At 39.4% G+C, this 13,975-nt stretch overlaps 1 protein-coding gene across 1 annotated transcript in view; it reads left to right on the plus strand.

Moving 5' to 3' along the window:
* Window positions 1-13,975, plus strand: part of vps13d (vacuolar protein sorting 13 homolog D) — a 178,709-nt gene that overhangs the window by 56,066 nt on the left and 108,668 nt on the right. The window contains 8 exon segments of the mRNA XM_055658999.1: window positions 494-706; window positions 1,854-2,116; window positions 3,077-3,210; window positions 3,768-3,923; window positions 8,014-8,230; window positions 9,279-9,353; window positions 10,303-10,503; window positions 11,604-11,693. Coding sequence (XP_055514974.1) covers window positions 494-706; window positions 1,854-2,116; window positions 3,077-3,210; window positions 3,768-3,923; window positions 8,014-8,230; window positions 9,279-9,353; window positions 10,303-10,503; window positions 11,604-11,693 — 1,349 coding nt within the window.

Below are 13,975 nucleotides of genomic sequence, written 5' to 3' on the forward strand. Positions count from 1 at the left end.
TGGTTGCAGCGGGGAATTGTTCCCACCAGAACAAGCCGAGGTTTTGTGATGCACTCCTGAGGGTTCTGCGCTGCCACAGGAAGGACGGTATCGCGATAGACCATTGACGGAGGCAGTTTTCATGATAATTGGACACGTAAGAATTTATAGACTGGCGGCAGAGTGAATTCTGTATCAGACTGAAGGTTCAAATGGAAGAGCACCCGTCCAACATGAATGATTTGGAATGCACGGTCCGAAGGGGCAAATGAAGCAGATGTGATTGTGGTGTTCAGACAGGAAACTGAATAAGTACTGTGGCGAGTGGGTGTGACCTGCTGGATTACTCTTGAACAGAACCATCTTGAAATCAGTTGATCATTAGCTTCCTTCGCTGAACTATGATTCAATGTAAGGATTTTAACGTGAATATCACCTGTTTAAATCGCTGGAAGATGTACTGTGAAATAAATCTTGCTGAGTTTATGAATTAGATCAACTATTTCTTTTTCAGGTTTGATTTCAAAAAGTCGAAGCTACTTTATGAGAGTTTTTCAAACACGACAAAGTCTGTAAATCTGGTCTCCCACTCAATGATGGCTCATGACACACGAAGCGCTGGACAAGCAAACAACCCAGACCTTAAAACTAACGCGTTTCGATGCATTTTGGATGCGTCAAAAAGTGGTAGCAACCAAGCTTCCTTGCAAATGGAACTACATTACAGGTGACAAACAATATAGCTGATTTAGCATTGCAACTAATAGCGTTTTTTCATATCTATGATTAGAAATGGGACCAAGCTGAAATCTCTGTGAATATCTCATAATGACAGGTCAGGCTCAATTGTGACATTCCCAATGAATGAGTATCCAGTGTAGGCTACTTGTTGTTTATAAATGAAGAGTGGGTATTTTCATAATTTATTGACAAGACCATCAGTACCCATAAGAACTGTATCCTGTGTAAGTTAACATATTTTTAAGAAACATTAGAATAACACAAGTAGGAGCAAGCAGCCTTTCAGCTTCCCTAACCTACACCACCATCAATATGATCATGTTTTGCCCCAGACCTCGTCAACTCCTGATTAGATTAGAAAAGGTTCTTGTTAAATGCACCACAAGTAGAATTCCTTGAAATTCCTTATTCACATGAAGCTCGCAAACAGTGTACACACAGTAATAATAAATACAATGATAATACAACGACGAGTGCAAAACACCAGAACAGTGCAAGATTGGAGTGCAAAATCCAAGCAACGCAAAAGTACAACAACAGAATAACCGATGAGATAGAGTTAAGAGTCAGTGAACATAGAACATAGAACTCCAGGAATGGGGTGTGAAAGAGTACTTGGTTCAGGAGTCGAGTAGTACTGGAGAAGAAGCTGTTATTATATCTGGACCTCCACGCTTTCAATCTCCTGCATCTTCTCCCAGATGTTAGTAGAGAAAAAAGGGTCCAGCTGGAGTGACAGGCATTCTTCATCATACATCCAGCCTTCCTGATGCCCCCCACTGTGAAGATGAACTGGATGGAAGGAGGTGATGAGCCTGTGATGGGCTGGGCTGTGTTCATCGCTTCTAGTTTAGTTTTAGTTTAGGGATACAGCATGGAAACACGATCTTTGACTCACCTGGTCTACTTGCTCTCTTGAGACTCCCATGGTGTGGCCCTTAGAAATAAGTGATACCTCTACATTTTTCCTGTTCAACCTCTACTTCCCGTCAATGCTGTCCAGAGGAAAATTAATAGTTTAGCATCAAAGAGTAAAAGTAAGCATGCAGAATCTTTCCATGAAAGAATCCACTGTTTGTTTATGATAACTTGAATCCTTGCTCAGTGGGGAATTTTTATTTGTCATTACCCAGGTCGACCAGAGATGCTTCATGTTTCACAGTGGTTCTGAATAACCTCCGTGTTTTTGTCATATTTGATTGGTTGATGCTTGTGCGCGATTTCCTGCAAACTTCTGACAGCCCAAAGAAACCAGAAAATGCCTCGCCAGCGCGTGACCGAAAAGTGGGCAGCGAAGTGTTGATTCCCAAAACTGTCAAGTATGGAGTTGTCACAAAACGGTCGTCTGTGCCAATGCCAAATGAGAAATACCTGGAAGTGAAAATCAACGTAACCGGTAAAAACTGCAATTTATCTTTAGAAAGTTAATACATGTTTATATGCCTATATGTTCCCAGATCTGTTTCGTTTGAAGGTATCTGGAGAATAATTTTATATTTCCTTAAAATCTCCATTCCTGTGGTCATAGCTGTAAGACGTTCACTGGGTATAGTGGTCAGCTGCTTAGGCATTGGACAGACAGTTTGAAATACTCTCCCCTGAATTAGGTGGTGGTGTTTGGACAGCAGTTGAAACATATTAATTTAGCATGGATTCATCTGGACTTGGAAGAATTCAATTTACCAAGTTTTCACCATGAGGACCAGCTGGCAGTATTGGCTGGCCTGTGCACAAATGCGATGTTGACGGGCGAATGGGACTCACTGCTTTCAATTCGCTTGTTAACAATCATTTTACTTGCTCGGACACGCATAACTTATGTTCATCACAAAATCTTGAGGCTGCAAGAGTTCATGTATGAAAAATAATTCAGTGGGGTAAACTATACAATGCTGAGCCTTCATTGAATTCAAAATATAATTTGAGCCATCTGTTGCAGAAGATATTTTCTTGAATTTTTATTCCTGCTTTCATGGAATTGTTTGTACATGCATTAGTCAGTGGTATCCTGAGGTGCAACATGCCATCTATTGTCTTCAGTGGTCTATTTCTTACAATACCTGAATAAGTCAAATCTGATTAAAGCACATAGTGAATTTGACTTGATAAAACCATTATTTTACAGGCTACCAAACCTGTTCAACACCATGTCATTAGCATTTAAATGTCTTTGAAGCAACCTGCATCCAAAATTTTTATTTTAATGGATCATGCTGAAATAAAGTAACATTCTTTTGCGCTACTCCCATTGAATGGGATTGTTTTTTCAATTGTGTAGTTTAAGGGTTAAATATAATTTCTGTCTCCAATCCCAATTTAGCATGACTTAAAGAACCAACGCTAATTATTTCCACAGGTACTGAATTTGTAGTGGTTGAAGACATGTCATGCCATGATACAAATGCAGTCATTCTGAAGGCCACGACTGTGCTCACCTACAAACCACGTTTAGTAGATCGGCCTTTCTCCGGCAGTCTTGGAGGAATTGAGGTAAAAATCACTGCAATATCATATGAAGAAAATAAAATTGTTTTACAAGTTAACGGTCATTTTATTTTATATTGCATTGCAATGAGATACCTTTTGCACTGTGTAATCAAGATAACTTTCTAAATATACTCCTATTCAAAAAAGATTAATATCACAAGTGAATTATTAATTTGTCATTCGGTCACTATTTCCAAAACAGTTTACTTTGGGTTTAATACCCAGAGATACCAGTCACTTAAAAATTGAGAAAAATCAAATATAAAAGTTATAGAGCCATAGACCCTATAATGAAGTTTACTTCAATTTAACTCGGTGGTTAAAGAACTGGTTGCATTCCTCATGGGGCTACCTTTTTCCTGCTGCTCCTTTCTTATCAATGTGAGTAAAGTCAGTCACCTGAGTTGTAAAATGTCTACTATGTACTGCAATACTTAAAAAAAATAAATTGCATTGATATTTTCATATTTTAAAACTGCAGCAAACACTGGCTAGATTTATTTTCTCATTTTTGTTCCAGATTGTGATTCTAAACCTGTGCTATTTTACCCTATTTACAGGTGTTTTCATGTCGACTTGGCAGTGAGCAAGAGACTGCATTATCCATTATCGATCCTGTAAATGTGCAGATAGAATTGATTGGCAACCCTATCTACCAGAGGAGCTCGGGTCTACTAGATGCCTTTGGTAGTGAGGATTTCCCACCAGTACTTGAGGTATCATTTTAACAGATGACTTCTGAGATTTGATTGTCAATCTGTGATTGTTAATTGTTCTTAGCTATGCAGTAGTTTGGAGTGCAACAATCGGATTAGCTTCTTAATTAAGAAGAAGGAAAATAAAGGGCCTGTTCCACTTTGGCTATTTTTGTAGGCAACTACAGGTAACTAGGCTGTCGCCGGGGTGTCGCCTGTATTGTTATGAGTAGTCTCCTCAGTCGCCCAAAGAGTCATAGTGTCTTTCTGGTCGCCGCTGGATTTTCAACATGTTGAAACATTTTCTTAGACAGTGGCCGACAGTGGGTTTGACACCAATGAGCGCAGCTTGACTTCTCCTTACGTAGGTGCTGTCGTGGTTGTCGCCAGGTGATGTAAATTGTCGCTGGTGCTGACTTCGTTTTTTTTTGTTGACTTCGGGGGTTTTTTTTTGTTAAAGTAAATGATTCTATTTCAAATTTTATGTCGAAGGGGAGGTCCAGTCGCCATTTTTTCAGTGACCTGCTACGACTATGACAGTCACCGGCAGTCGCCTAAAAATAGCCTAAGTGGGACAGGCCCGTAACTCTCTGTTCCCTTTTTTTCGAATACTGTGTGTAAGCTCCTGCAATTGACTCTTGCATCTTTCAACTTGAAAGAGACATACATTAGAGGGTCGATTAACATATTTTAAATCTGCAGTGCCGGAAATCTGAAATAATAGAAATGCTGGACATGTTTACAGTTTCCATTTCCACGGATGCTGCCTGAACTATTGTGATTCCAGCAGATTCTATCCTTTTTAAATGTTGGGATTCTGCCTGAAATTCCTGGGATGCCAGGACTGTCTTATGAAGAAAGACTGGATAGACTTGGTTTATACTCTCTAGAATTTAGGAGATTGAGAGGGGATCTTATAGAAACTTACAAAATTCTTAAGGGGTTGGACAGGCTAGATGCAGGAAGATTGCTCCCAATGTTGGGGAAGTCCAGGACAAGGGGTCACAGCTTAAGGATAAGGGGGAAATCCTTTAAAACCGAGATGAGAAGAACTTTTTTCACACAGAGAGTGGTGAATCTCTGGAACTCTCTGCCACAGAGGGTAGTCGAGGCCAGTTCATTGGCTATATTTAAGAGGGAGTTAGATGTGGCCCTTGTGGCTAAGGGGATCAGAGGGTATGGAGAGAAGGCAGGTACGGGATACTGAGTTGGATGATCAGCCATGATCATATTGAATGGCGGTGCAGGCTCGATGGGCCAAATGGCCTACTCCTGCACCTAATTTCTATGTTTCTATGAAATCAATATTTTTGTCAGTATATTACTGAAGAAGCCTTTAAAGTCATTCATCAGTAATTTTGGGTTTAAAAAAGAGTAGAGAGAAATTCAAGTAGTGTTTTATTTGGAATAGCAGCTATTTACAGTCCAGTGATTGAAGAGATTCCAATTGAAATGGTTGTTTATTAGATCACTTTTGTAAAGGAATGCACATTTAACATTAAAGTACTGTGTCTTGCGTTTCCATACATATGTTTTATAAGAAAACCAAAGATGAATAGCACATGAGATTGAAATACTGATTGCAGGGAAAATGTCAAACTGCCAGTGGCAATTGTGCGGAGTTGCTTTGCTGACCTTTCTCTAACCCTGACACTACTGTAGTTTCCAGCCACTTATTACTCAGGGCATCACACGCAAGAATCATGGATAAAATTGCTACTTTATTTTCCCTGCTTGCTTCATTTGCTCTTTTAAGCAATACTCATAATTTGCAAATCACCTTGAGGCAGTTAGACACCAGATTTTATGAATTGCAGAATAGAGAAACAGAGGAAGTCAAACCAAAGTCGTAAAGGATTTCCAGATGTAAGTTATTGCGATATTAATCATAAATCACGAAGGACGATAAAAAGGCTTTTGACTTTGAAAAGAAGAGTTTTTAAATCAAACAGAAACCAAGAAGTTTTTAACTTCAACCATTTAACATTTTGATCAATGCAGAGTAGTAATCCACCAGGGACAAATACATCATATATTTAGTGCTCCTGAACTGAACATTATAGTATAATAAATCACGAATTTGGAGTAAAGATTAAGAAAGTCTGAATGTAAGTTTTGTCCTACAATTCCAATGAGCTTTTGCCCTCTTTGACCTAAGTTATAATGAGCATCACTGTTACACAAAGCTCGATATCAAGGGCCTTCATTTATAACATCTATTTCCAAGAACAATAACGAGTGAATATAATTTTACATCACTGCTAACATAAGATTGAGACGAATTTGAAGATCAACAGTAAATGAAGCAATTTTTATTTGTTAGTTTTAAAAGCTTTAATTTCCCCTGGCTGTGGCATGAGACATTGGTGTGACACATCAGAGTCTGAAACCCTCGTCATAAAGCCACTGTAATTTTCTGGGTTCAAAGCAAACATGTGGTGGTACTTTTAGTTGAGGGTGGAGAACAGATTGAAGAAGATAGGAGGAGTTGGATTTTGGATGTGGTTACTGTTTTATGCTATGCATTATAATCACTTGCAGATTTATTCAGCTTTTAAAGATTAAGACAAGATGAGGTTATCCTCAGTGGAATTATCATAGTGAAGGCATGCTGTGTGCGGCTCTGTCTAGCTTTACAAGGGAAGAATGGACACTTGACTGAGCTACTGGAGGGCAGCCAAAGTTCATGAAATTGACACTGAAGGTCTCTAGGTGGGAAAGGAGAGAGAGGATATATGGAGGTGGATGAATTTAGATGAAAGAAAAGAGAAGCAAAACATTAAAAATTATACATTATCTTTACACAGGCAAATTAGTTGGAATTTGTCTTATTTCCATTGCTAAACCACCTCATTTATCTGGATGAAACACTTACAGATATTAAACTGGGTTGAATAGACTAGCACAGCATCAAGAGTAAAAAGCTAAAATAGATGCTCCAACCATTCACATCAAGTCAGTGTATAAAATGTGTCTGAAAGCACATGCTTTGAAATTGGCCATTCAAATGGCTGAACATCAATGGTTCCCATACAAATTTCTACCTTTACAAGTTCCAGATCTTATTGGTTCTAACAAGATTGCTGTATCCCATTTGGCAATATCGTTTATTCCGAGAGAGCAGAAATATAGTCCGTTTATATCCAAAGGAAGGGCAAGTGTGCAATCTGTGAGCATCATAATCCTAAATTCTGATCATTCATGCCACTGCCTCATTCCAAGATGGAGGCCAGAATCTTCCAACCCTTTTGCAGAAGAGTCTTTTCCATGCCATGGAAAGCTGAAATAATGTCTCCCTTTAACAGTCTTTCTCTGTCATTTTTCAAGAATAAGAAAATGAGAGTGAAAGTTAGTCTTGAAAAACGACTGGGAAACACTATAGATCTGACTTGGTGATGTCAATGCCAGCTGGTCTAAAATAGATCATGTGCTGTAGTTTGTTGGCAAATCAGTATATAGTCTTAGAATATGTAATAAGAAGAATGGGTGGCACAATGGCGCAGCAGTAGAGTTGCTGCCTACAGTGTCAGAGACCCGGGTTTGATCCTGACTACGGATGCTGTCTGTATGGAGTTTGCACGTTCTCCCTGTGACCGTGTGAGTTTTCTCTCCAGGTGCATCCACACTCCAAAGACGTACAGGTTTATAGGTTCATTGGCTTCTTTGAAATTGTGAAATTGTTCCTAGTGATAGTGCAGGTGTACGGGGTGATAGTTGGTTTGCGCGGACTTGGTGGGCCAATAGGCCTGTTTCTGTCGAAGATAGACCCAAAAAGCTGGAGTAACTCAGCGGGAAGGCAGCATCTCTGGGGAGAAGGAATGGGTGACTTTTTGGGTCGAGACCCTTCTTCAGACCTGTTTCTGTGCTGCATCTCTAAGGATATGAGGCAGAAGACTCTTGCCCCAAATGTGATGAGCTTCAATGACAATTCAAAATGAAGACCGAATAATTTAAGAGATATAACTGATATCTTTTCAATCTAGGCTTCATTTTTCATGTTCAAAAATAGAAAGAAGACTAGATAATGCATATAATAGAATTATAGATAGATACACAAAAGAAGCCCATAGATATCTGTCGTAATCTTAAACTTATTTTGTTTTTGTTTCAGGTTCAATTCTCCAGTCTTGACATCAGACTTTCATACAACGATGTACAGCTATTTCTGGCAATAGTGAAGTCTATACCGAAGCAGACGACTGCAGTGCCTGTCATGCCTGATCCTGGGTCAATGAATGGCAATACCAACTCATTTCGTTTGACAGGCATCTCAACAACAGGATCTGGGAAAAAAGAAACAAGTGGACACCAAATAGATCCTATCCTTGGTAAGTAATAGGCAGAGCAACAGAACCCCTTTATTGATTATCCTTTTTGTCAGTAGTCTGCATGCCCCTCAAGCTGCTCCCAATATGGTATTATAATTGGAATTGGTATTGCTTTAATATTGTCACATACATTGAGATACAATGAAAAACTTTATTTGCATGCTATCCAGTCAAAGCATTCTATACATGAGCACATCAGTATACATCAGTCTGAAGAAGGGTCTCGTCCCGAAACGTCACCTATTCTTTCGCTCCATAGATGCTGCCTCACCTGCTGAGTTTCTCCTGCACTTTTGTGTACCTTAAAGAATGAGTAAGATGAGTGAACCATTTAACCATTGAAGTACCATTGAACCATTGATAAAATAGCAGTTATCATATTTACTCATTCTTTAATTCTTTCCTAACAAGTTTCCCAGTTAATATCCAAGTATATGGGTTGTTTTTTTAATGTCAACATTCAGAAATGCAAGTTGGATTCAAATTGTCTAGACTCAATTAATTATGGGCAAGTGAGGTCATCGTATCATTCTTGACTATTTTTAAACTCCAGTTAAAAGATAGTCAGTTCATCAGATCATGACTGCCTCATTAAAGAAAACATTCTTTTTTATAAATTACTTGAATTAGCTCCTAATTGAGTCATTTACGAATCTCTCCATGGTTAATTGAAGTCAAAATCCATAAGTCTGCCGGTTTTTATTTGGCAGCTGACAAAGTCACGTTATAAATTGCAAGTCTATAAGATTTGAAAGTGGGGAAAATTCCAATTGGGACTTAGCTGTTTGATATTAATCCTCTCCATTTGAAATCAGTCAAGAACCGTCATATTATGGTGGCTGAATAATGACTGTAATTTTTTTGCAGCTTTGCACATTTTCCCACGGGGTTACCTTTCTAGAATAAAAACTGTTGCTTGTACTAATTGTATATACAATGTAGGTGATATAGAGGCTTATGTACAATCCTTAAATTGCCTTTAACCCATGTGAAAAGCAGAGATTGTTAGTTTTAATTATACAGCAGCATTTTCTTTCTTTTATTGCAGAGTTGCAGCTGGATCGCCTCCAAGACCTTGGATTTAACCTGGACGATTGTCGTAAAGCATTGCTGCAATCCAAAGGTAGAGAACATACATGTAATTGCAACTGTAGAGTATATTATTTTTGGTCATGCTCCTAATGTTGGAATGGAAAATTATTCTCAGGAATTTGAGGAGAGGAGGAAAAATTAAGACTCATTTATCAAATAGTTTATGAAAAGACATTTTAAAACCATTTGGTTTCCTGGAATTTGTGATTTGCAGTGTTCCTAACCCATTTCCAAAGAGGCTTTTACTAAAAAAGAATCTGAATGAAAATGTAGCCTGGATGATTGTCATAAAGCACTGCTGCAATCCAAAGCTGGAGAACATACACGGCCCCTTCTTGTATAGTTGTTGGCTTCTTACTACATCGGGAAAAGATGGAGTGAAAGTGAATTCTTCTGCTTCACTTTAGATATCACTTCTTCTGCTCTGGTTTGAAGAGAGAAAGTTCTCTGCACATTTCCCCTTTAACACGGAGATTCATTCTGTGGACATTCCTTTAGTTACAATCAAAATGTGGCATTAATTCAAATTAATTTTGATTGCTGGTTTTGTCCCGCTGAGTTACTCCAGCTTGTTGTGTCTCTCTCCTCGTATATCTCTTGTTTGAAACATTCTTATTCAGATTGATATTTTGACACATGTATAAACTTGTGGTTTCTGGATCCTTCAGTCTATTGAGAATTATGGAAGTTAGAATGCCTTTGCATCCTATTCCCTATAAAGATGATGAATTGCCTAACTTTAGTAGTTCACACCAGAAGTTCTTTGTTTATCGCTTGCCTATGCTGCACCAATTTCAATCCATGGACTGGTCGAACCAAATCAGCCAATATTCATGCTCATTGTCCAGTGTGCTTGCTGCAAATTTAAATAATAACCTGCATTGGTAGCACTTTCATTCCACAGCATTTTATTGTTTGTTATAAACGGAGCTAGTGAACATATTTAATAATTTAATTCCTGTTTGTTTCTAACGGTGCAGGCCAGCTGAATCAGGCAGCCATGTGGTTGTTTAAGAACGCTGAGCCCGTGTCGGCAGGTGCAGCAGCGATCAGCAGTGATGGTGAAGCAGGTGCAGCATTGCTTATCTCCGGGGTCGAGGTGAAAGCTGAGAGTATCTGTATCTGCTTGATCGATGACTGCATGGATTGTGATGTACCTCTTGCTGAACTTACCTTTTCAAGTAGGTTACTTGAACAACACTCTTAAAAATGACCCAGCTTCCTTAATAGACAAGTTGGAAAAGTCACTGTCTGATTCAATACTAACCCATCGAGGTGAAAACAAGCTTCCTGCAAGAACTCGATTCCATTTTCTCACTTTCTCCATCTCAACTCCAACAGTTCTGTTGACCAGTCCGTTTAAAACAGATTCATTTGTCTTGAACCATGGCTTCCATTTGACCATGGTTGGTGAGGGTTATCAACCCTCTCTGCTTCCTACACACCTCTGCTCTTCCTCTACACTCCCTCTCTTACAGTGTTGTCCTCGCCTTCCACCCCACCAGCCTCCATAGTCATCTCATTACACCAAACTTAGTTCAAGATGGATTTCAACTTGTTAAAAGTTTACAACATTATGGATAGATTTGCTGATATGTGTGTAGAAATAGTAATTGGATCAAGAGTTCATTAAATCATACATTTGCCACAGCTCAAGGTATAACTGGACCCAAATCATCCATCAATTTTGTTGCAGTACACCAAAATACAGTTAGCAGCAATGTGATTTAGAAATTACTGAAGGGGAATTTGTGTGTTGAGGACAAAAGATAATCCCAATTTCTGGGATTGAGAGCAGATGGCTATGGAACGCACAATTCTAGAGCAACTATAGAATGGGTTTCATCTATTAAGCATGTTTTTATTGATCATTGAAGCAGGACCGTTTCATATTCACGTGCTTAAAGGCCCTGTCCCACTTACGCAATTTTTTTCGGCGACTTGCCGGCACCCGTCATAGTTGCAGTAGGTCTCCGGAAATTTTCAACATGTTGAAAATCCAGCGGCGACCAGAAAAAGGTACGACTCTTTGGGCGACTACTCACCACCATACAGGCGTCACCCCGCGACTGCGACCGCGACTGCGACCGCGACTGCGGGGTGATGCCTGTATGGTCGTGAGTAGTCGCCCAAAGAGTCGTACCTTTTTCTGATCGCTGCTGGATTTTAAACATGTTGAACATTTTTGGCGACCTGTTTACGACTACAATGAGTACCGGGAAGTCGCCGAAAAAATCGAATGTGGGATAGGTCCTTAAAGTGGATTATTTTCTTTATTTAGGATTATACTTCCTGCAGAGAGTGGGATCAAATCCAGAGGGGTCGGCTAATTTTACTCTTTCTGGAGATTATTACAACCGTGAGTTGTCAGGTAAGATCTTATTAATTACAAATAGAAAGCACTGTATACTTCAGGTAATAACTTTGAATGAATATGCGTGCTGTTACACCACGTACCAAGTATGTTCAATGTAAAATTGTGGCAGGACCCACCTACCTGGTCTGGTCCCAAAATGGAAAATGTGGGATGGCTGGTATAACCCTGGCAATTTGCAATGAGTGGATAGGGGAGGTTAAGACACTAACCGAGTGAAGTAACAATTCTGTAGACTAGAAAAAGTGAGACAATTGGCTAACACCGAAGATAGACACACAATGCTGGAGTAACTCAGCGGGACAGGCAGCATCACTGGAGAGAGGGAATGGGTAATGTTTCGGGTCGAGACCTCTCGAACGGTCTCAACCCGAAACGTTGCCCATTCATTCTATCCGGAGATGCCGCCTGTCCCGCTGAGTTACTCCAGCATTGTGTGTCTAACACATGAATAACTTTTATCTTTGCTAGATATATTTATTTTGCCTCTACATGGAAAACACCTTAATGATAATCCTTAAGGCTGTAAATGGGAAAAGACGCGTTTAGAAGCTCCATGAGCTTCAATAATGCAAACACACTTTTCCCACTGCTGTGGGACAAATGGTCCACAAGGAAAACCCCCTTTGGCAGTATGTTATGCCCTAGCATTTATTACATTGAAATATTTGAATGACAGAACAATATTCCGCTGTAATAACCACTAGATGGGGCTAATATCTAGTATTATTTGAGAGTGGTTATGTGCCACATCATCACCTGTGTTTAATGCTGTACACATGATGTTAGAAAAATTTGCAAATATTGAACATCTGAGGCAAAGCAGAAATAGTTGGAAATGCACAGCCTGTCCATTGCGATCCGTGCCAATTCAGTTTTGGGTAGTTTTTCACAGAAATTCAAGTGCTCTTGAAAATGTTATATTCAAACCAGTAAACTGCATGCTCTGCTTCAAATGCAGACTGACCTGCTGTGCATTCTTGGCTCATTCTTCTGTTTTAGCTTACAATGCTTGTATTCAACATTGAAAAGCTGGATTTTTGCTGTTGCTTGAATGTATTGTAGGTCAACTGTAGGCATGCTTTCCTGAGTACTCAAACATTAAACAGTTACTTCTGAGTTTTGAAGGTAGACAAAAATGCTGGAGAAACTCAGTGGGTGAGGCAACATCTGTGGAGCGAAGGAATAGGTGACGTTTCGGGTCGAGACCTGAAACGTCACCTATTCCTTCGCTCCATAGATGCTTCCTCACCCGCTGAGTTTCTCCAGCATTTTTGTCTACCTTCGATTTTTCCAGCATCCGCAGTATTCTTGTCCTTGTGACTGCACATCATTGGATGTAGTGATGGGAACTACTGCCAATGCTCAAAACTTAAAAAGAAGGCACATTTTTAATTTGGTGTTCAAAATCGTTGCAATTTTGTAATTTATGGGGAACAAAGATATTAAAACCCTCTGGTGCTGGTGTTGTGACAGCTTTTGTTTTTTTTAAAGAACATCCATGGAGCCCCCCCCCCCCCCGTTCATCTGAATAATTTAAATTACAATACACTGGGACATGGGACCTGAAGGGTTTTATGTGCGCTCTTTTGATTTTCTGGCTGACGTGGCTTATTAGCGAACAGACTGCTGGATAGGATTTTCCAACACCAAAGACTTTATGTCCTTACACAGACAACAAGATCTTTCAGCAGTAGCCAAATCTCCGCACAAAGAACAGAGTAGCAGTGTTGTTTGATTTATTATTTCAATAAAAGCTTTTCTGTACTCAATGAATTATTTCTAGATCATATTGCTGAGGAATTTGAAATTGAGGGCATTTTGATTCCAGATTTGTTGCAGAAATCCAATAATGTATACTGTTATTTCTTAATTCTTTTAAAATTTATGATAAGCTGTAAGACCTCAGGTTTACTTTAAACTTTATTTTGCCAATCAGGTCTCCAATGTATCAGTATTTAACTTCCTGGCCAAGTTATTGTGAAAACCTCGTGCTCTTGCATTGGCATCCACGAAAGCATACTTGTCCTGCAAGCTGCAGTTAGGCATAGAGTTCACGCACACATCGGCTCAGTTAAATCTCAGGAACATTCAACTGCATCCAGTTCCATGTTCAGCTTTGGCCAGGCAAGGATCAAAGAGGTGTGGATTTGAAATATGGAAATCTTTGCTCTGATTCATAGCTTGTACCAAGTTGACAAGCTCTGATTATTGTGCAGTTTTTGAAAAGAGTCAAGTCAAGTTTTATTGTCATTTGTCCTGAAACGGAAGTGAAATTC

This window comes from Leucoraja erinacea, chromosome 30, assembly GCF_028641065.1.
Source record: "Leucoraja erinacea ecotype New England chromosome 30, Leri_hhj_1, whole genome shotgun sequence".
Classification (NCBI taxonomy): Eukaryota; Metazoa; Chordata; class Chondrichthyes; order Rajiformes; family Rajidae; genus Leucoraja; species Leucoraja erinaceus.